We start from the raw sequence: 25,106 nt of genomic DNA on the forward strand, positions 1-25,106 counted from the left end.
GACATGAAATTACTTCCCCGGTCTGACTGTACCTCCTTGGGCAGACCAAACTTTGTGAAGAACCCTAGCATTTCCTTAACCACGTTCTTTGCTGAGATATTTCTAAGTGGAATGGCTTCAGGATAACGAGTAGCCATATCAATCAGGGTCAACACATAAGAAAATCCTGAAGAAGTCTTAGGAAGAGGGCCCAGAATATCCACCAACACACGGGTGAATGGCGCCTCAAAAGGAGGAATGGGAACTAGAGGTGCAACCTTTTTGGTCTGATTACACTTCCCCACAACTTGACAGGTGTGACAAGACTTACAATACCAGGAAACATCCCTGAAGATACCTGGCCAGTAGAAGTGTTTCAAAATGCGTGCCACAGTCTTCCTCACTCCAAGGTGTCCTGCCAAACTGGAATCATGAGCCACTCTAATGATATCCTGCCTACAAACACGAGGGTAGAGAGGTGGCTTGCGGTCCTACAGGACCCAGGTTCAAATCCCCGCTGGGGCAGGGAACAGTTTAAGGATTTGAATTTCATTACGGCAGACTTTACCGATCTACCAGAAGACCCGCCGACATGTCGTAAAAATACCCCCGCTAATACCAATACACCGGTCCTGTATGAGACAGCCCTAGCATGTATTCAATATGGACGGTGGGTGTTAACGCCGAAGTGGTGACATGTAGAGGTGTACGATATGTAGGAGGACTACTGGGCCTTGGGACCAGGCTGAGAAGCCTATGTCCAGAGTCGAGCACATAAAAAAAAAAAAAAAAAAAAAAAAAAAATTCACAGTCAGCTGATGCTGTTGGGGGTCTCCACTTCCTCATAAGTACTCCTGACTTTATATAATAACATGTAGAAGCACCAGCTGACTCTTCCTCACTGCGAGCAGAGTTAGCTAGACCTTTCAACTCAGGGTCAGCAACCTGCAACTCAACCAACTCTTGACGAGACAAATTATCAACACTACGGGGTACTGCCTCATCTGGTGAGTGGTCCAAATTAGCAAGAAAAGTGTCAGCTAGGATAACATCATCATCATCATTATCCTCTAAATCACCAGTAACTTTAGACTTAGCCCTAGTGACAGCACATGCAGGGAACACATCAGGGACATCACAATCCTGGGCCGCAGCCACTGGCTCACTAGACAACTGAGGAGCTGGACACACTTGACTTCCACCAATATCATTTCCGAGTGAGAAAGTTACACCTGACATTGGGAGTGTCTCAACCAACCCAACCATAACGGAACCATTAACAAAACCAGACTCTAAATTCACTCTGCACAGAGGGACAGAGAAGTAATTATTCCCTACACCTTGTAAGATTACAGTTTCATCAGAGGAATTAACATTAGAGCCTAGAACACTGGTCAGCATAAGGGATTGGCAAGCACCTGTATCACGATATATTTTAACTGATTTCCTGTCATTACTGTCCAGAGGACTGACAAAACCATCAGACAGGAAATTAGCAAATGAACTCTTGAGAGTGTCACCCACGTTACTGCTCAAAAGAGGAGCTCCATCATGAGAATTTAAGTTACCCCTCAAAGCAGGTTCAGTTAACTCGGTTAAAGAATTCTGGGAACTCTCAAGAGTGGACACTAGACCAATTGACTGAATATTTAAAGACTCCTATTTGTTCACATCACGCTGTCTCCTGAAACATCTCTCCGTAGTATGACCAAGCTTACTACAATAAGTACATTTACTTTTCTGAAATCTAGAGGTGAAGCTGGTATTTACTTCCTGAGAAACATCATCTTTATTCTCTTTCCTGTTACCTGTACTCAGAGTAGAGGCAACGTACTTACTCTCAGCTTTCCTTTTTTCTTTAGAATATCTCTTGTGAGTGAGAACATATTCATCAGCTAAAACTGCAGCATCAGACAAATTATCTATTCTTCTCTCATCAAGATATAGGCTTACATCTTTATAAATACACCTCTTGAAGTCCTCCAGCAAAATCATCTGCTTAAATTTACCAAAATCAGAATCCACATTCCTAGAATTTAACCACTGCTCTAACAGATCTTCTTTGATTTTTGCATTCTCAACATGGGATTGCTTATCTTGCTTGTAAGTTGTCCTAAATTTTACTCTATTGGCTTCAGGAACAAGCTCATAGACCTTAAGAATCAAGCTCTTAACTACATCTTAATTATCAGATTGATCCTGAGGCAAAGATGCATAAGTTATTTGAGCTTTACCGGTGAGAACAGTTTGAAGGAGTACTGGCCAATACTCCTTGGGCCAACTAAAACCTGTAGCTACCCTCTCAAACAACTGAAAATACTTTGTTAAATCAGATTCATTAAAAGGAGGGACAAGTTTAACATTTTTAGCCACATCAAAATCATCAGAGCTAGATGATCCAGTTCCACCTTGTTTCATGCGATACTCATGGTCTGCCTGAATCCTAGCAATTTCAACTTGTGCCTGAGCCTGTACCTGTGCCTCTTGAATACGAGCATTTGCCTGAAATTCAGCCTCCTGAATACGAGCCTAAGACTCCGCCTCCTTAGCATTTGCTTGAAATTCAGCTTCCTTCACACGAGCCTCCTGCAGGGCTAGCTGTAACTTAGCTAATTCAATCTGCGTTTGCTCATTTGGAGGAGTTACATTAAACAAGCTTTCATTAATCATGTCAACAATTTGATCTTTAGAATGATGAGAGCGAACAGGAATTTCCAATTGTTGAGCAACAAGCTTAAGTTCATTCTTTGTTCTGTTTTCTACATCACACACTGTTTGCACATTTGACAAAAAATCTTTGGCTTCATCAAGTGTAGTAATAGTAGACATCATGAATAAGTAACAGTCACAAAATATCAAGCAATATCCTTATGATAAAAGCCTGAATATCCTGATATGAGGTCGCCAAATTTATGTTACGGAACAGAGAAAGATAACGTACACTTTAAGTGAGAATACTAAGAGTCACTACTGTCTCGTAAAATTCCAGGTTCAAAACAAAAGAGTTAGGTAAAATTACAAGTTAAAGTTTAATGCTCAAACTAACAACAAAACATTCAGGACTCATAAGGATAATGTAATGGCAAAAAACAGGTTAAATATATGGTTAACTGCAATAGCCTCTATTAACACGAAATTAGCAAGAGTAAATTTACTTAAGTCAGCCCTGATAAAATGAAAATACACTGGGTAATGCTCAGTTAATGCAAGATAAATTATTACAGATACAAACTATTATTAATGATGACTGACATAAAGAACCTTTACATAAATTACAAAAAAACCTCACTAGGCCCACAAATCAACACCTTATGCTATACAGTACAAGGAAAAAATGCAATAACAGTTATACTCAAATTACACAGCTGCTAGATGGTTGGAGACTTCCTGAGTACTCACAATAATAACTGTACAGGGGAGGACAGAGATGTGAACAAAATGAGGAGCAGATCTAAGTGGCCATGATGCAGAGACTGAGCTCATTATATAGGGGCCAGCAGAGCTTGATACAACTTGTAAGAAGGACGCGCAAATGAAGCTACGGGGACAAAGAGTTGACAATCCCGCTCTGAACAACAGAAATGACGACTTACTCTACTATAACGGTAGAAGGGGGGAACTGAGGCAGAACACGCTCGTGATCAAACATGCAGCATACTGTGCGTTAAAATTACACAAAGGATGATGAAATCATAGGCTATGTAACAATATATATATATATATATATATATATATATATATATATATATATATACTTATATACAGTATATACTGTATATATATATATATATATATATATATATATATATATATATATATATATATATATATATATATATATATATATATACTGTATATATATATATATATATATATATATATATATATATATATATATACTTTTTCTTGGGGGCATATGATGTTAACAGCTATGGCACACTCTCCTTTACTGACTTTCTTATGTACAGTTTCTATTTGCTGTACGCTTTTTTGGAGATCTTGAAGTTTCTTCAGGAGTTCCCCAAAGGACAGCAGCGTTTCAGAACTGTTTTGTTGCAGCTTCAGTCTGGATCTGATTTTTTTTTTTTAATGGTTTTACGGCCATCACCCACTGTGAGGGGCATTTGGCCAATTAAATTTATAGGAACAAAATCAGGGCAAAAAAAGCTCGTGCATTGCACAACACCGCCAGCCTACTAGGCCAATAATGTAGACGGCCTGGAAGAAAAATCTCGAAGATCAGCCAGACGAACCTCCTCCCCCCTGACAATCAGACTAGGTGGAATCCCCTCACCCAGGTTGGCCACGTGCAGATCATATAAGGTGGAGTACGTAGAAACTCCGAGCTGGTACGACCAGGTGTGAGCGCCGAGTGTCAGGAGGACATGGAAAGAGGACATGTCTAGCCGATCTCTGAGGTTCACGATAAGAGGGTGAGATGGACTGGCCCCCTCTGCTTGAGAAGGGGAGGACTCATCGACTTGCTCCACGGCCGAGGAGCCAGTCGACACATCCATAGCCATGGGGATGAAGTCAGATGAAATATGCCCCTACTTGGTCGCTGACAGCAATTGGTGTATTTCGACAGCAGTCTGTATCTTGGCCAGGTCTGGATCCAGGTCAATGATCAATGTGGCAGTTTTGCTATTGAGGGAAGCCTCCAGCCTTTGCCTCTTCCATGGTGTCGTGAGGGGGGGCAGCAGGCTGCAGCTGCTGGGCCCGATGCTCCCGGCAGCAAGGAGGAGAATGTACATTGCGGGCGAAGCACTCAGGGATGACAAGGTGAGGCAGCTTGTTCTTCTCAAAAATTTTGGGGAGGAGCACATGCAAAGCCCCCTTATCACTCCCACAAAAAGCCCCCACCACTGCGATGCTCATTTCCACGATGGTGCTTATCTCCCTAGGACTCCCAGGACCCCTGGCCTGGCGCCCCTGGGCCGCAAGACGTTGCCGTGGATGGACAGAACCCTGCATGGCTACATCCCCCTGGTCCAGTGACATCCCAAGCCTTAGAACCCTTATGAGTCCCAAAGCGACTAAACTCCACCGTCTCACCATCCCCAAGGGAGCATTGGAGGTGCCGTGGGTTTAGTTTAACGACATCCTAGCAGTGTACAAGAACATCAATACCAGTGTCCTGGTGCTTGATGAAGCCATAACCCGCCTTAATGTTAATTTAAACCAAGGCCCCCTGATCTTTGTCTGGGGTGCCGGAGACTGTGGTCGGCTGTTTGCCCCCTTCAATGGGTCGTGGGCAGCAGTAGGGGATGTGGCTGCCATCATCACTGATCGTCCTCTCCTTGCAAAGTAATCTCTCTCTCTGCTTTCCTGTCTGATGTTTATTTATTATTTTTATTTATTTTTTTATTTTTTGGCTTAATGGCCATCACCCACAATGAGGGGTATTAGGCCAACCTTTTCAGTCTCAGTAATAAAACTCACTCCTGTACTGTATGAGACAGCCAATCTACTGGGCCAAGCATAGAGGGAACATATGATAGAATGCTCTCAAATCAGATAGATGCATCTCCCCCCTGATGATCAACACTGGTTGGATTGCCTCATCCTGGTCAGCAGCCCAGACCAGATTGTAGAGATTGGAGTAGATGCTAGCTCCGACCTGGTACGACCAGGTGTTGGCGATGAGGGTCAGGAAGTGTCAGTAGGAAGCTATGTCTAGCTGATCCCGTGTCCTCCTCTGCCGGAGGAGGGGAGGACTCAATAACCTCCTCCTATGCTGAGGAGCCGGTCGACCCTGCCTAGGCCATGAAAGTGGTGTCAGAGAAGTCCTGCCCCTCCTCAGTCTCTGAAGGCAGATGATGTATGTTGGCCATGGTTGTTACTCTGTCCATTTCCAGAGCCAGGTAAGTGATAGGGGTAGCACACTGCCTGTTGAGAGGGGCATCCAGCTGTAGCCTTTTCTGCGGTGTTGTGTGGGGGGCAGCAGGTTGTGGCTGCTTGGCCCAGCGCTCTCATCGGCGAGGAGCTGAGTGTACATTGCAGGCAAGCACTTGGGGATGACAAGGCGAGGCAGCCTGTTCTTCTCAAAGATCTTAGGTAGGAGAATGCGCAAAGCCCTCTTGTCACCCCCGTAAAAAGCCTTGGACACCTCCATGACGGTGTTTAGCTCCCAAAGACTCAGAGGATTCCTAGCCTGGCATCCCCGGATCATGAGACGTTGCTGTGCATGGGCAGAACCCTGCATGGCCACATCTCCCGGCCCAATAACATCCCAAGCCTAAGGACCCTGACAAGTCCCAAAGAGACTAAATTCCACCATCACTCCATCCTCAAGGGAGCATTAGAGGTACCGTGGGTTTGGTTTAATGACTACCTGGCAGTGCACAAAAACATCAACCCCAGTATCCTGGCATTTGATGATTCCAAATCCCATCCTGGCATTAAACCATACCACGGTCCCTCTGATCTTCTGGGCTGCTGGAGGCTGTGGTCTGCTGGATGCCCTTCTCGATGGGTCGCAGGCATTACCAGATGTGTTTGCCATGGCTATCGGTCATACTCTCTCAAGTCCTCTCCTCCCAAGATGGGTCTGTCATGGGTCGCTGCTTATAGATGATTCAGGTATATCAGGTCGAGACAGGTGGGTGGAGCTGATCAGCTAAGCCAATCACTTATTGGCTGCCTCACTGGCTAAGCTTATGTGGCTTAGCCAATGAAGCAGCCAATGAGCGACCAGCTTAGCCGATGAGCTCCGCTCACCTGTCTCCACCTGATTCACCTGAATCATATGTAAGCAGTCACTAACGACAGAACCATCAGGGACTGTAATGCATGGTCGCACAGAGTGCAGACGTGTTTTTGTTGCTCTCTCCTTCAGCTTGTAGCGTTGTGCCATCAGCATTAGTTATATTTTCTTTGACCTTCTTTTGACTGCTAGGCTTAGATAGTTTTCATTTAATTCCCTTCCCTAATAGTTTGGAACAATAGGTGTCTGTTCCTTTGTGCTTGCCTTTGCTTACTTTACTTTGGAGTGTACCCCGCACGGATCATCCTGGGGTGAGTTAACACTGATGCATCCTCCTGAGAGTGGTTTAAGTGGGTAATCTCAGGCTTGAGTGTTTCTGCCCAAGTTAATTTGTCCTTTGCCCATTTATTTATTTCTTCCCACTTCCTCCGTGAGGGGAAAGTGATTACTATGTTGGACACTCCGCTGTCTCCCCCTCCCAAGGAGGGGAGGTGGTCCTGACTGACCCTCGACCATCTTATGGACTGACTGTCCCCAGGCTGAACAGTCCCAGACACGCACCCCACTAGACATAAATATTATAATGCATCATTTGTGCTACTTCATTGGGTTGGTTCTACAGTACTCACCTCTTCTGTCTCAGTCCTTTCATCAACTGATGGCTGTACTGGTGAGATGGAACTACTGAAAAAACTTGCCAGTGGCGACCTTCTTGTAAAGACATTCAATTCCGTTCTGGTCAAGGATTTGCTTAAACTGCACAGATTCCATTGTTACGATGTTGAGACAAAGATCCTGCATTCCATGAATTCCTGCAGGGGTGTTACCATCTGCAGGGATCTAAAAGTTATGGAGGAGGAGGATATTGTACATGAACTTGCTCAGCGAGATGTAACAGATACTCAATTTATTACCAGTTTCTCGGAGGGAAAGCGGACAAAGACCGGCACTGATATTTTGACCTTCGGTAAAGTTTCCCTACCTTCCAGTGCTAAGGTTCATTACAAAATTGTTTTAATGTTCGACCCTACATCCCAAACGTCCTTCATTGCTCAAAATGTCAGATTTACATGCATCATGAAAACGAGAGGGATGTCTGTCGAGCAAGGAAGAGTGGCTGTGCGTGACAGAAATAAATGGAGAGAAATTGTGAATAAATAAGTGATGACGCAGCCCTGAGGGGATATTCTCCCGCATTTGGTCTGATCAGCTAGTCAGGTCAGGTGCGGGTAAGGGGATGGGTATGTTATGATGTGGCAGGGGTAAACCAGCTCTGCTGTCGGGCCCTGCTGCGGATGTCACTGATTGCATTGCGCAGTTGACCCTTGTGCGGTGTGGTGCGGTGAGGATCTGTCCGTTCTCCCCTTTGGGGCTAAGATGTGAATGAATGTGTTTAAATGGATGAGTAAATGGAGAGTGTGTCGTCCTGTCTCGGCTACCTCCCTTTCCTTGGGGGAAGCAGCCTAGGTATATAGATAGATAGATAGATAGATGAAAAGACTTATTAGGCTACTAACTTAGTGCATGGAAAATGTGCAGCTGCTGGTCATGATGCATACCACTGTACATGCGAGTCTGAGTTGCTTTCACTGCAAGGGTTCACACTCCACTTCCTAGAGCGTTTGTCCCAAGTGAAGAAGGAGAAAGAGGTCTGCACAGTGAAGGTGATGGAAGGCATATCCTATTATGATGCTAGGAAGAAGGTGAAGGAGTTGCATGTGACTCCCAAGCCTTATGTCTCCTATGCATCAGCAGTTGTGTCCCGTCCCATGATGTGCACAGTGGAGACTTCGACCGACCCTATCTCGAGCAATCTTTCCATTTACTCTCCTACCATATCTGTTCCACCGGTCAAGTCTAGCTCTATTACTAATACCCCAACTGCTGCTTCTTATTCTCAAGTTGCTGCCTTTACATCTACAAAGCAGAAACAGGAGCCTGGCAAGACTGTCAAGACAAATTTCACCCATCCTCCCACCAGGTCACGTCCTTATGTCTTACCTGCTCCTGCTCCAGCAAGGGAGGGAGGAGTTAGCTCTTCCACGGGGGAGTGTGGGACTCTAGTTATTGATGATGACCATATGGAGGTTTTGTCAGCAAGTACCGGTATAGGTCACCCTGTAGCCACTCACCTGGTGGCTGGCAGCATAAAAAAATTAAGCACATTGGACACCCTCGTAAATCTTAAACCATCGCATTCATTGTGTTGCAGTGGAATTGTAGGACTCTTGGGAATAAATTACATAATTCAGTAATCTTGCTATCAATATATAGGCAAGCCGTTATTTGTTTACAGTAGACGTGCATGGTGAATCACCCTGACTCTTGACAGTTCAAACACTGCCACTTGTACAGAAGATATGATGGCCACAGAGTTGCCATATACACAAACAAATCACACCTACAAATAGATGTTGTTCTAAATTCCATTCTGGAAGCTTTCGCATGTAGAGTAAAATATAATAACATTTGTTTGTGTATTTGCTCTCTCTGCTGTCCACTACATGGCCACGTTGATAGTGCTGCTATGAATTCATTATCTGAATATCTTCCTGTGAATAAGTTAGTGTTGGGAGACTTTAATGCCCATCACTATCAGTGGGGTAACTTGAGGATCGATGCTCGTGGGGAGCAAGAAGCTGACCTAATACTACAGTCCACCGCTGTCATCTGAACGATGATAGAGCAACTCGTGTAGATGATTTGTACTGGTAACTTTTCGGCTATTGACTTATCTTTGGCTTCCCCAGGTATATAGCAAGATTACTTGTGGGACCCATTTGACGATTCCTTGGGAAGCAATCATTTACCCATTTGTCATTTTATACATGCAACATTATTTTGGACCCTTCACCCCCAAACTTTAAGTAAAAGAATGCAGATTGAGGTTCCTTCTCAAGGATCATCAATTTACATACATCTGGGGAGACAATATATGTAAAAGTTGAAAATTAACCATTTTCATATTACACACAACTGAGGCTCCTATTCCCAAGATTTCTACAGTTCATGCGAAACATAGAGCTCATTGTTGGTCACTGGATTGCTGATAAGCATTAAGAAAATGCAATGGGTAATAAAGGATTTTTGATAGCCTTCTGAGGAAAACTGTATTGCATACAAGCAGACATGTGCTTATGCAAGGAGAATAATAAGAAGGGCTTAACGTGACTCCTGACGGTCTTTTGAGTCCATGGTGAATCATTTTACTCCAATCAGTAAAGTCTGGCCTACTATTAAATTATTAAATAATAAAAGCCCTTATATTCCTGTGACCACCCTGTAAGTGAATAGTACCATCTGTGACGATCCTGTGGACGTAACTAACACCCTCACCAGGAGTTTTTCTCATGTTAGTAGTTCAGCCAATTATAACCCACGTTTTCAACATCATAAAGGCGTGGATGGGCTACAAATAATAGACTTTGCCACAGAAGACGCAGACTCTTTATACAACCAAGAGTTTACTATAGATGAACTGCTCCTTGCCATTAAATCCGGTAAAGACACAAGTCCTGGACGAGATACTATCACATACGGCGTGATCCAGCATTTAAATCAGAACAACTTGATTAAGCTGTTAGCATTGCACAATGAGCTTTATGCATCCCGAACGATCCCAAACACATAACACTTTGAGCACGTAATACCAATACCTGAAAAGGCTGGGCGTCTTATGAATCGCACTTCATTTCGTCCTGTTGTGTTGACTTCTTCTCCATGTAAGGTCATGGAAGGAATGGTTACTAATAGACTACTTTTTGTTTCAGAGTCGAAAAATTTGTGTAATGATCAACATTGTTGGTTCCATAAATACAGAAATTCGCTAGATAATTTAATGAATTTTGAGGATTGCATTTCAGGAGCATTTACCAATAATTAATTCATTATAGAGGTGTTCTTGGATATCCATAAAGACTACGACATGACATGGAGACAAGGTATATTAATGAAGCTTAATGGTTTAAGATGTAATTTGCCTGCTTTTATTTCCAGTTTTTTTTAAGGGACAGAACTCTCTGTAAAATTGCCCATAACGTAACATTGGATATATTTATCCAAGAAAACGAGGTGCTTCAGGGAAGTATGCTTAGTCCCACCTTGTCTAGTATTATGATCAATGATATGCGGTCATCAGCTTCCATCCTGAGGAATCTCAAATATTCACTCTATGCTGACGAGTGTGCAATAAGGCACTCGTCTCGTAAATGCACAATTTTCGGCTTGGCAGATTCAATCAGCAGTTGATTCCGTCCGCCAGTGGGCCTTGCAGAGGGGATTTAAGTTTTCCATCGCTAAGTGTGCCACTGTAGTTTTCACTAATCGTAACGTCCCTGCTTTGCATTTGACCTTGGATATTCAGGAGGTACCTTTTCAAATTCTGTTAAGTGTTTGGGCCTCCACTTTGATCGTAGTTTGAAATTTAAATTTCATATTAATAATGTCCTTGATCATTGCAATAAACCATTCAATGTCCTCAAGTAACAAGTGGGTACTGTTTGGGGTGATGACAGAAAATATTTAATAATGATGTAAAGTCCCTTATTAGATGCAAGCTAGACCATGATAAAGGTGTATGTGTTGGCATCCAGTTCCACATTGAGGAGATTGGATGTGCTGCAGAATAAATGTTTGTGAATGTCTTGGAGCCATCAAGTGTTCACGTGTGGCTTGAATGAACGTGGAGGTAAATGCACCTCCCTTCCGTATTTACCACGACCACCTGCTGCTGTCATATGACTTATGAACATACTCGTATAGAAAATGATATCAGCAATGTAGCCTGTGCCTCCCCCCTTCATCAATGCTACCATCTTATGAAGGAGGTTCATTGGCCTCTCACTGTTCGCCTCCACCTACTGACTCAGGAGCTTGGTGTGGGCCTCCATGATTGTGACAAGTTGATGTCTAAAAATACAGCCCTTTGGGAGCACCTTGGCATTACTGTTGATGTTTCATAGCTCCTACTGTAGCACCAAAGTCCAAGGCACCAGAGGCGGAGGTCCACCACTTGTTTGTAACATCATCATATGTCGTCTGGGGTCCCACCATATACATCAATGGCTCCAAGTTGAGTAAATGTGTGGGTGCTAGTGTATGGTCGGCTGAACGTACCCTCAGGTATTGGCTGCCGACTCATAGATCTGTGTTTACCTCTGAACTTTCTGTGATTGACAGAGCCATAAACTATGCATTAAACTCTAGGCATGTCTCAATGTCATATTTTCAGAATCAAAATCAGCTCATCAGGGAATTGCTTCTTGCACTACGGATTCTCATGAGATCCTGGGCCGCATTGTTAATAAATTGCACATGTGTGACAAGTCCTTCACGTTGATCTGTGTTCCTTGTCATTGCCGAATCTACGGCACTGAGCAGGCTGACGTACTTTTGAAGTCAATCGGCTGCGGAACTCGAGGAGACTTGGGACGTTCCTTGTGATGTACGGTCGTGTCTCTCCCTCGGAAAGAAATCAGTTAATCTTCTGTGATAAGGTCAGTAGAACAGACTAAACATTCCAAATTGCAAGCCGTATCCGGGGGACTAGGGCACTGACAACTGTCCCAGTCGCCTGAAATAAAGAGTGCTGATGCGATTATGGCTAAACTGCATCCTTTTAACTCACATGAAACCATATATTGAAAGACGTTATCCATCACATTGTGAAATCTGTAATGTAGTGTTACCTGTCAGTTATATCTACTGTCGGCGATTTATTCATGAACATGCTTCACTTATGAATCACTGCGTGACAGCAGATACCTCCTTCACCCATTCCACATTCCTTGGTGATGGGGATATTGTTATGACTGATAAATTGATGATTTTCTTGAGAGAGGCCGGATTGATCAGAGTGATGTAACTATTATACGGTTATCGTTTTTATCATTTGTAAATATGTATATATCGTATCATGCAGTTGGGGTTGACATTTGACATATTTGAAATGGTTCCTGCTTCAGACGAATTTTTTTCTAATACTGATGTCCTCTGCATTAAACCACGTTCCTCGCCTGACACTCTCCAGGTGATGAGTGCAAGTGTGCAGGACAGAAAGGCATTGGGCATTTTCAGTCAATGGTGTTCTGCTGTGAGGTACTTCACCTTTTGTGCATACTGTATGTATATGCTTTCAATTACCTTGTTTAAGTTATCCTAATTAGGGTTGACAGTTGACGTATATGGAATAGTCCCAAACTTCTATCGTTCTCTTTCACATATTGATGTCCCCTATATATTAGGTTGTACCTCGACTGACAGTCAGCAGGCGATGAGTGCGGGAATGTAATGCAGCAAGGCATTGTATATTTGCAGTCGATGGTGTTCTCTTGGTCAATGTATTTTTCACATTAGTGTAGGTTTAGCTGTTTCTATCTTTAGGCTAAAGTATAGGTTACCAATCTGTCTGTTAGGTTTATCAGTTCTAGGTTAACAGATGAAGTTTCATTCTGTATATGTAAGTTTTTAAGTACAGAAAATGTGATTAAAATAAAATAATACTAAAATAAATAAATAAATAAATATACTGTATATATATAAATAAATAAATAAATAAATAAATATATATATATATATATATATATATATATATATATATATATATATATATATATATATATATATATATATATATATATATATATATCTGTGTGTGTGTGTGTGTGTTGCCAAGATCTCTCGAAAAGTTGTATACCCATTTTCACCAAACCTTCAGGAAGTAGCACCGATGTGGATGTTCAAAAACTTATTACTTTTGGTTAGGATTCCATCAACGATGATTGAATGCCAGTCACCATATATTTTCATCTCCCACCTTTTGCGTCAGAGGAGATATAGTTTGTTGTGTGTGTATGGCTCTCTATGTGCACGTTCCTGTTGCCAAAATATCTTGAAAAAGTAGGGGCGAAGTTTCACCAAACCTTCATGAAATAGCAACTATGTAGATGTGCAGAAACCTATTACTTTTGGTGAGGATCTGGTCAAAGAGGGCCGAATGCCAGCTGCCATTTATTTTTTAATATGGAATGGCATTTGTGAAACGCCGTAAATGAATTCTACAGAATTTGCGAATTTTCTTCAAATTTTGTTTTAGGTATCATGTACAGCCTCCAGCAAAAATAGAGCGACCTGCTCGACGAGCAGGTTGGTATATGTGGTACCGCCGCACCCTCAGTTTCACCTCACCCCCTCCCTCCCTCGTTCCCATTCATTCGTTTACCCTCCACCCTCCCCACATCCAAGGGGAAGAGAGTAAAGTAAGGCCTACTCGCATTGTCTCAACAAGTTTTCCATCATCCATCTGTCTTTGGAAATAATGGTTTTGTTATGATAACGAATAAAAACACATTACACAGTTTTACTCCACAGTATAGTTATTTATACACCACGATCTGAACGCAGGGTGATATAAAATAGTAATACATTCGTATGATAAGAAGGTATGTAATCATACAATTTATCATTGTGACGGTTGTATCCAGTCAGTGTGTGATATTAAACAGTCGGAAGCTGTATGTAGATGTTTGTAGTGGCCGGTGGTGTGTGTGTGGGGGGGGATAGCTGGCCGTCACACGTTGTGGTGGGGACATGGGGAGGAGATGGGCCCGGGGTTGACGGCTCTGCTTGGGGTGGACAGTGTGTGTGTGTGTGTGTGTGTGTGTGTGTGTGTGTGTGTGTGTGTGTGTGTGTGTGTGTGTGTGTGTGTGTGTGTGTGTTTTCCACCAATGCTCATAAACACGTCTTTATTATCACCATGAAATGTGCATTACAATACTGTCCACTGCGCCATATAATAGTGATATCCATAGTTTAACGATATGGAAAATAAGCATTAAATGATCAGTACACAGTAAGACCTTATTTTCTAAATGTTATGCAGTCAGATACCCTGTGCAGATTATAATACATTAGACTCTAATGTATTATAATCTGCACAGGGTATCTGACTGCATAACATTTAGAAAATAAGGTCTTACTGTGTACTGATCATTTAATGCTTATTTTCCATATCGTTAAACTATAGATATCACTATTATATGGCGCAGTGGACAGTATTGTAATATGATTAGAGTTTGAACGTAGCCTTTAACTCTGCAGGGTAAGTCAAGCTAGAACACCAGGTATTTTGCGAACCATTTAAAATCCTTCCCTCTCTGAGGCAATTGACGTTTCAGCTGATGATAGTTAATGGGAAAAACCATGGCCACACAGAGATAGAGGAAAGTAGTAACAGACATACTGTAGGACACAAGTTGAAGAGCAAATAATCATAAGGTTAACCTGACCGCTACGTCCATTAAGTTGCTATAAGTATCACTGACAAGTGTGAATTGTAACTCGTCAAACCATTGCTGAACACGTTCTCGCTGAAAACGAATAAACTGAATTATCTGTTGTATGGCACGATAATGTTGATTAGCATAACCTGCAATCGAGACTGTTTGGTTACCACGCAGAACATCCATTCAGCCAATTTAGTTATTGGTTACCTTTTTCGAGATACGTCGTGTTATAAACGTGTGAATCGCAAATTACACTATATTGCAGTTTTAACTATATAAGGCAAGGTTATATTCCTGATGTTGTTATCAGAGGTGGCGGGTCCCTTGCTGGAGTGAGTGGCGATAAGTAGGCGAGGCAAGGGGTGGAGGGAGTTGGTTGTATGCAGCGCCGGATTAACCCTGCTGTTGCCTGGTAGGCAAGGCAGACGGTTGGCCTGCAACATATAGATCTCTTTTTTCCGTTTTTTCCAGTGAAATTTTGGCATGATCTATATGGTCTTTTTTGATGGCCTGATGGGTGGTGAACTTATTTGGACGCCCAAAGCGTATATATATATTCCACTCTGGAAGTCTGTGTGGCCTGTAACAGGCCGTGGCCTGGTAGGCAGTTGCCCATTTTGTCTATACCTGGTAATCCGGCCCTGGTTGTGTGGTGTGCGCGGGTTCAGCACACCACGCGGCTCACTCTACTGTTGGCTGTCTCGTGTGTGAAATTGACCTTGATACTTATGTCAGCAGCAGTGAATGGCATCTAAATATTGACTGACCTTTGGTAATGCCAGCAACCACGTCATGGCCTCGCCTTAACCACCAGACAAACTGTCATCCAGTCCCTGTTGCCCAACGTTATCTGATATCATGTATTAAGACATCAGTAACCAAGATGTTACTGATCATGTCTTTTACTTATAAGCAACACTTTGTTGTTATCACACGTGAGGTATTAGTAGTAACTAATGGTACTGACATATAACAGAGTTTGTAAAGTAACAGTGATTACGTCGAGTAAGGGAAGGAGCACACCACCTACTACTACAAACATTTACTTATAGCTTCCGACTGTTTAATGTTACACACAACTGTCAAAATGATAAATTGTATGATTACAGACCTCTCTATAATACGAATAAATTACTACAGTACTTTATATCACTCTGCATTCAGATCGTGGTGTATAAATAACTACACTATGGAGTTAAACACTATGTAATATGTTTGTTTTCTTCATTATCATAACAAAACCACTATTTCCCAGGACAACAGGATGACGGATGAGTGATTGAGACAATGCGAGTAGGCCTTACTTTACTCTCGTGCCCTTGGATGTGGGGAGGGTGGAGGGTAGACGAATGAATGGGAATGAGGGAGGGTGCGGAGGGGTTGAAACTGGGGGTGCGGTGGTGCCACATATACCAACCTGCTCGTTGAGCCGGTCGCTCAATTTTTGCTGGAGACTGTACCTTAACCATCATCATATTTTGGTAGACGATTAGGATTCGGCCCCTGAAAACGTTTGTTTCATATTTTAATAAAGTTTGGCTTTTTGTGAAACGCGGTAACTGAATTCCGTAGAGATTTGCGATTATTCTTCAAATTTGGTTTGTAGGTAGCTTGTACCTTAGCCAACAACATATTTTGGAGGGTGATTAACATTCAGCCCCCGAACGCTTTTGCTTTATTTATATATAGCAAGAATCTAACTTTGAAATACGTCTTTGGGATGAAGGCATAAACTTTTGTTAACTTGCCCTCTCTTGCCGTGAATGGAGTTAGAGACGATCTTCCTTTAATTGCTCCACTGAGAAAGTACTCAAAGATAAATAAAATGGAAGTGATAAATGAATATGACGAAAAAGTCAGTCTCAGGAAGAGCAAACAGAAAATTAGGGATGTTGGCAAAAGCAACTTTTTGAGAGGAGACTGAATTTTCTATCGCTGTAATACCTGCAGCACCAAAAAAAAAAAAAAAAAAAAGTTTCAGTTATTAAAAAAACAGGATGTAAAAATCTGAAAAAAAAATAATCATCATAATAATAAGTGATAATAATAATAATAAAAATAATAATAATGATAATAATAATAATAATAATAATAATAATAATATTAATATTAATAATAATAATAATAACAGCAACAATGACAGCAACAACAATAATAATAATAATAATAGTAATAATAACTAATTATTTATTATTGTGTAGCCACAATAAGGAAGCTTCGCCATTTGGTATATATGTTTCATACAAACAAGATCTGAACACATTTGGGTAACTTGCATAACATCAACAAGATTGAAGACTAAGGTGTTGAAAATGCATGTTGAAATTTTACATTTGTTTCCATAACTGTCTAACTGTATGTTACACTGTAACTATATTCCTTTCAGATAATAAGAGAGACAACAGCTACTGTATATGTCTCGAAAGTTACAGCTTTAAAACTTTTGTTGTTTTCTCTAAAACGTGTTGCAAAGAAAAAAACTGATCAGATATGAATTTTGAAATTTTCACGTGGTTAAATGGCAAAATATTTGGTCAAAATTATTCAGCAAACATTTTTATCATATTATCTCAATTGGTTACTGAGATGTTTCAATTTAAAATTTGCAATTTTCAGAATAAAAATTAATATTTCACCTTCAAAAATAGGGCAGTCATTTATATTTGGCACAAGGACTTGGGTTACCCTAGGATACCTTCATGTGTAATATCATCAAGATCGATGAAAAAAAGTTCAAAGAAAACGAATAATACTGACAAGAACAAGAAGCTTCGCTACTTCTATGGCAAAGCTTAATAACTAGTTACCTATTTCCTTATTTTGTAGCCACGGTAAGGAATCTTTGCCATGAGTATTTATGGTATTGGTTGTTTTTATGGTTATGTAAATACTGCTTTTGTGTTCATTGCTTAAAAACTTCATATGAACTTTAGCCATTAAAAGTGGTTCAGGTCATTCATATTTGTTACATGCACTTAGATTTACCTAAGGAGCTTCTTGTGTAATAACAGCAAATTCTGAAGACAAAGCTGTGGAAGAAATTAATGAAACATTGGTACATTTTACATCTGTCTCATTAACCGGCTAACTGTATGTTTAACTGTAATCATATATACAATAATGAGAGGAAACTTAGCTATACTTCTATAAAGTTACAACTTCACAGCTTTTATGTTTTTTTTCTAAAATGAGTTAAAAAAAATGTGCAGATTTGAATTCGATACTTTCCACTAGGTTCAATGGCAAAATATTCAGCCAAAATTCTCAGAAAACTTTTTTATCATCAGATTTTCATCCAAATCTCTGTATGCCAATTAGTTTCTTAGATATTTCAATTTCAAATAAGCAGTTTTTGCACCAAAAATGAGTATATATTATGATTTTCAAAAACATGTCAAGGTCATATATATTTGGCACAAGCACTTGGGTTATCGTAGGGTATCTTCCTGTATAATTTGATCAAGATCTAAGAGAATAAAGGGCAAAGAAAAATCTATCTATTATCTATATACCTAGGCTGCTTCCCCCAAGGAAAGGGAAGTAGCCGAGACAGGACGACACACTCCCCATTTACTCATCCATTCAAACACATTCATTCGCATCTTAGCCCCAAAGAAAAATATCAGTACGTAATACTTACCATAACAATAAGTTTCGCCATATACTGTATATGGCAAAGCTTAATAATAAAATCTAGGAGACTGGAACGCTCAGAGAGATAGTTACTGATCTCCACCTATTAGAATATATATATATATATATATATATATATATATATATATATATATATATATATATAATACCTCAGAAAACGTCCTTCAAAATGCCATAAAGAAGTAAGCAGACCTAGTCGAAGACCAGACAAAACTTATAGCACCAAGAAGTGCCTCATTTATGTTTTGGTTTCTCCTGTATGGAAGAACAATTTATAATGATTGAAAAATGGGGTGTTCCAAAAAATGTGGTGTCACACATGAATGACCTTCCATTTTTTTCTACATAAATTTTTGGAAAACATTTTAATCACGAGATTTACTGCTATGTTCATGTATGCATGATAGTTTTTGAGTAAACTAAGGCTAAAAATTCATAATTTTTGGACATTTTTGGACCTGCAGCTGTGAAAAGTAGGTCAAGGTCACTGAAAATGTGTCAATACAATAACGTCCTGGGTATGGTGAAAATCAGAGATAATAATAATAATAATAATATTAATAATAATAATAATAATAATAATAATAATAATGAGTTACCTATTTACTTTTTGTGTAGCCACAGTAATGAAGCTTCATCATAAATAAAGCATGGGTACGTTTTGTATTTCTCTCAGTAACCAGCTAACTGCATGCTTAACTGTAACTATCTTCTTTTCAGGAAATGAAAGGACGACAGCTATATTTCCGTAAAGTTTCAGCTCTAAAGCTTTTCCGGTGTACTTTGAAACGTTTTCCAAAGAAAACACTGAGCAGATTTGAATTTGGTACTTTCCATTAGCCTAAATGGCAAAATATTCAGCGAAAATGCACACCAGACTTTATCATAGGATTTTCGTCCAAATAGCTGTATCTCAGTAAGTTTATGAGATACAGTATTTCAGTTTGAAATATGTACTATTTCCTCCAAAAATGAGTATATGAGTTTCAAAAATAGGCCAAGGTCATCTATATTTGACACAAGTACTTGAATTACCCTTGGGTACTTTTCTATATAATATCATCAGGCTCTAACAGAAAAGGGCAAAGAAAAATAATAATAATAACAAAACAATTATGGTTCACCATATATATGGCAAAGCTTTAATAATAATAATAATAATTATTATAATTATAATAATAATAATAATTAGTCATCCATTCCTATCTTTCAGTCACCAAGAAAGCTTTGCCCTATATATTGATGATATATAAGGTATGTGTACAATAAACAAGTTATGAGACTGTAAAGTAACTTCTTTTGTAACATGAATAAGAGATCTGGCAACAAAGGAGTCGAAAAACGTATGTGCAGATTTTACGTTTGTCTCAGTATCTAGCTAACTGTTAGCACAACTGTCACCATATTTCTTTCAGATCATAAGAGGGAACACAGGTATCTATCTAGAAAGTATCAGCTTTAAAGCTATTGAAGTTTTCTCTAAAATGTGTTGCAAAGAAAAAACTGAGCAGATTTGAATTCGGTGCTTCCCACTAGACTAAATGGCAAACATTAAGCCGAAACTATGGAGCAAACATTATCATCATAAGATTTTCAGCTAAATAGCTGTATCACAACCAGTTTCTGAGATTTTTCAATTTATAATATGCAGTTTTTAGAATAAAAATTAGTATATCAAATTCAAAAATGGGTCAAGACTATTTATATTTGGCACAAGGACTTTAGCTACCCTAGGGTACCGTCATGTATAATATAATATCATCAACACTGACGGAAAAAATGCAATGCAAATAATAATAATACTGACGAAAAGAAGAAGCTTCGCCATTTATATGGCAAAGCTTAATAATATTGACGAAATAAAGAAGCTTTGCCATTTACATAGTGAAGCTAAATAATGCTGATGAAAACATGGAGCCTCGCCATTTATACAGCGAAACTTAATTTATATGGCGAAGCTTGATAATGACGTATACAAAGATCACCACCAATTGGTGGAGATTAATATAAAAAATGAAAGAAAAGCATTTAGGAACTGAATGCTAATCGCTCGCGAGCATATAATAATGGCCAAGTACCAAGCACAGATCTCCCAGGGGAGGCCGGGGGACGGCGTCCCCCCAGGGGGGTGCTAAAGGCGGCCTAACAGGGTTGGGTTGGGTTGGCCCCCCCCCAACCCAACCCTGTTAGGCCGCCTTTAGCACCCCCTGGGGGGGCCGGGGGTCATGGGACCCCTGGGAAGGGACCAAATGTTTAGTCCCCCCAGGGGACCCGGGTGGCGGCGGCCTCTCCGGGGGGGCTTGAAGGCGGCGCCCCTCCTTGGTGGGACTGGGGAACATCACCCCCGGGGGAGGGAAGATTTTGGCCGTATCTTGATACATTGAAGATCTCATGTAGATAGCTCAAGCCGTTCATGAGACATATTGGCACTAAAGAGGGCAATAAAAACTAGTTGACCTTTGGCAGCCATTTTGCTGACCTTGACCCCGAATGCCCATTTTCGAACTCGTCAAAGAATTTGCCTATATCTTGATACCCTGAAGGTTTCATATTCATAGTTCAACCCGCTCATGAGATATAGTGGTGCAAAAGATGGGTGAAAAAACTAGCTGACATTTGGCAGCAGTTTTGCTGACCTTGACCTTGACTGAGTCCTCATTTTCGAACTCAGCCAAGAATTTGGTCATATCTTGATACCCTGACGGTTTCATGTGGATAGCTCAAGCCGTTGATGAGACATAATGAGAACACACACACACACACACACACACACACACACACACACACACACACACACACACACACACACACACACACACACACACACACACACACACACACGTGGGCAAATACATTATAGCTCTACCTTGGTAAAGGTGTGTGACAATAATAATAATAATAAAATAATAATAATAATAATAATAACGGTAGTGGAAATAATAATAATAATAATACCAACAACAACAACAACAACAACAACAACAATAATAATAATAATATTAATAATTTGAGGGCACCCCAAGGGAGAAACACTACAGCCACGAGCCAATACATATCTAGCGCGGCTCAGAATATGACCCTAACCTTGACCTACTTTCACCAATTTCGAACTCGTAGGAGATTTTCATCCCTACTACACCCCTGTAAAATTTTGTGATGATATCTTGAGTGATTACAAAGTTATTTTGGTAACAGACACACAGACCTTGACCTATTTTTCACCAATTTCAAGTTCGTAAGAGACTTTCACCCCTACTGCACACCCTTAAAATTTTGTGATGATATCCTGACTTTATGCAAAGTTATCGTACTAACAGATAGACACACTGAGAGGCAAACAAACTGAAAACAATACTCTTACGAGATTTTCGTTCTTACTATACATCTGTAAATTTTTTGGATATCTTGAGCAGTTGCAAAGTTATTGTAGTAACAGACAGACAGACTTTAACCTACTTTCCCAGAGTTCGAACTCATGATCGCTTTTTCCCCTACTACACACATGTAAAATTTTTTTATGATATCTTGAGCGGTTGCGAAGTTGTGCTAACACACACACACACAGACACACACACACACACACACACACACACACACACACACACACACACACACACACTCAAACTGAAACCAATACTAGCTTCGCTATCGCCGCTGGAAAAAAACAATAAAGAAAATAATAATGAAATGAAGAAGAAGAGGAAGAAGAAATGCCACTACTACTACTACTACTACTACTACTGCAAAAGAGTGGGTACTAACCTGCGTATCTTTGCCACATTCCGATCTATCGAACCACCATTTGTTTTTCAGTCTGGCCAAGTCCCCAGTCTCCTTCAGGCTAAGTATGGCCAAATTTAGACTTTCCCTGAGAACAGAATGTAGAGGGGATTATTAGTAACTGGGTAGGAACTGGGAGTAGAGGGAATGAGAGAAAAGATGAAGAATGAGTGAGAGTGCTTGAGGCAGGACATGGAGACGGTAGGAGTGGCGGTAGGAGAGACGCTCAGAAATTATGTAGAAATGAAGATTAGCAGGAGAGAGAGAGAGAGAGAGAGAGAGAGAGAGAGAGAGAGAGAGAGAGAGAGAGAGAGAGAGAGGTATGTCGGCAAATTTTACATGAAAATTAAAGACTGCCAACTTTGCCAAGGGAATGCAGGATGGTCTTTACAAAGCTGCAGTGCGAGTACACTGACATTCCTCTGAGGAAACTGACGTGATGATTAATTTACATACAAGAGCATAGGTTTCCCAAATTTGTGTTTGCTTGGTTTGACCTTTGACCCCATAAAATTATCTAAAGAGTCCAAATAAATATCAAATTATTATATGACAAGGTGTCTGGAGCTATAGGAACAACTGTGGTTCGAAATCCATTGGTTACGATTGAAGGAATGAAACCTAGTTGAAAATGTTTGGAAGAGAGAGAGAGAGAGAGAGAGAGAGAGAGAGAGAGGATGATGATGATGATGATGATGATGATGATGATGATGATGAGGAGGAGGAGGAGGAGGAGAAGAAGGAAAAAAAAAAACGAACGAACGAAACTGCCCCAGTACAGTTTTTCACCTTAAAATAAATAAAGCCATATAAAGCTAAAATTCCTTTAGCTCCCTAAAACCCTTTTATTTTCTCATCTACTCTGAAAACTTAAAAACACAAACTGTCGTTCTGATGAGAAGAGAAGTGTTTTGATTCTTAAAGGGCGTGATCGGTCCTAAGGTTGGGCTGAGTAAAGTATGATCTTTGGATTATGGTAACACATACATTTGAATTCGTCTAAAAAAAAAAAAAAAAAAAGGATGATCTTTTGAATTATGGTAACACATACTTTTGAATTCGTCTAAAAAAAAAAAAAAATCCAGGATGTCATAAAAACAGTTTGCAAATGCTATCACTTCCAGTGCTGGGCGAGACAACCCTAGTATAAAATACGGATTTTGGGTATAAGTGAATTAACTTGGAATGAAGGGAAAGAATCATCAGGTCTACGGCCAGAGTCAATGCACAAAATACAGGGTGTGCCAGGAAATGTACCTGACCTCAGGAAAGCTGCCTGTTTGGGTCTCATTTTAAGTTGTTAGAATAATATGGGTATAATTCTCCACCGTTACGAAGTAACAGTTACTAATGATCTTATGGATATTATAAGGGAAGACATACTCGCTTATATGGTTATCGGTAATCGCAACGGTTCAGGACTGGACCCAAGTTGACAATATATTGATAAGTAAATGGTGTCCACAATTGAAAGTGTGGAACGTGTTCGAGCGTGCAAGCATGCTAATGGCGTTATTTTTGCTCTCCAATTGTGTGCAAAGACTCACAGTAGTTTTAATAATTTCAGAGATAATAGTTTCAGTGCTTAATATGGCTCTTTTGTCAGTAATATGGTGGCATTTTATAACCAAGTACGGCAATACCTATTCCTGTTCCATAAGTTTGTCAGCAATATCTGTAGGTCTACACTAACTTTGATAGTTTCGACAATAATCCAGTGCAGGTACTCAGGTATTATTGTAATCCATATCATAGCGAATTCTCAGAAGGATCACTTTAACACACGTATTACGATATCATAAGCTATCTAGCGATATGCAAAGATCTGCTGTAGCTTTGATTGTCGCCAAAATAATCCATTATGGTGCTGTGCTCTAATGTTGAATAGATAAAGGTTAACATCACATCCTCATAATTATACATAAAACTGCTACTACTCGTATTCTGTGAAAAGCTATCAACCACCAAATTACAAGTAGCATAATGTCCGTGTCTACTCGCTCGATCATTAACTTGAATAATTACTCTGAATTAGCGGATGAATTACTGTCATAGTTTGGAAGCACACTTTTCCTGTGACACCCAGTATGTACAGTTGTTTACTGGTCCAGTTCAGTGCAATGAATAATTATACGAAAGTGAGCAATGACTTTCATAACCCAGTGATGCAATCTTCATAAAACAACAAACCTCAGAAAATCATGTTAGAGTTTCATTATTATTATTATAAATAGAAACATTATTATCCTCCACATCTGTACAGGCCGGGAATCAAATATCTTAATGGTTTTTAGAGAATGACATACAATTAGCAATATATATTCAAAATATTAACCATACATCGCTAATGAGCTACTATTCGTTCTATTTTTGCTAGCTTCTCTACCCAACTTAAAAGATTTTTAGATGTAATTACCTTCTTTCTTATACTAGAGGCCATTCACAAGTCCAATATAGATGTCTAGAAATGGCACGAATACAGTTACTAAACATCACTGGATTCAAGACGATATGTGGACCAATGCATGTCGATGATTCCACTTTTTCGTGATGTGCTCACCATACTTTACATATATATGAGGTGTCATATGAGAGGTATAAGGATAAGAGGAATAGGGCGAGAAGGGCTGTGCGTGATGCTAAAGTGGCAGCAGATGAGAGGTGGGTTAGGCGGCTGACTGAGAATTTTCAACAGAATAAGAAAA

At 40.2% G+C, this 25,106-nt stretch overlaps 1 protein-coding gene across 1 annotated transcript in view; it reads right to left on the reverse strand.

Annotated features, from left to right (window-relative positions):
* Nucleotides 1-25,106, reverse strand: part of LOC145415652 (glutamate receptor 1-like) — a 1,336,600-nt gene that overhangs the window by 24,865 nt on the left and 1,286,629 nt on the right. Inside the window, exon 16 of the mRNA XM_080284869.1 lies at nucleotides 22,384-22,489. Within this exon, the coding sequence (XP_080140995.1) occupies nucleotides 22,384-22,489 (106 nt within the window). The remainder of the gene's footprint in view (nucleotides 1-22,383; nucleotides 22,490-25,106) is intronic.

The sequence above is a fragment of the Coenobita brevimanus genome, chromosome 103, assembly GCF_032717465.1.
Source record: "Coenobita brevimanus isolate Jiangsu-jjx chromosome 103, ASM3271746v2, whole genome shotgun sequence".
Lineage (NCBI taxonomy): Eukaryota > Metazoa > Arthropoda > Malacostraca > Decapoda > Coenobitidae > Coenobita > Coenobita brevimanus.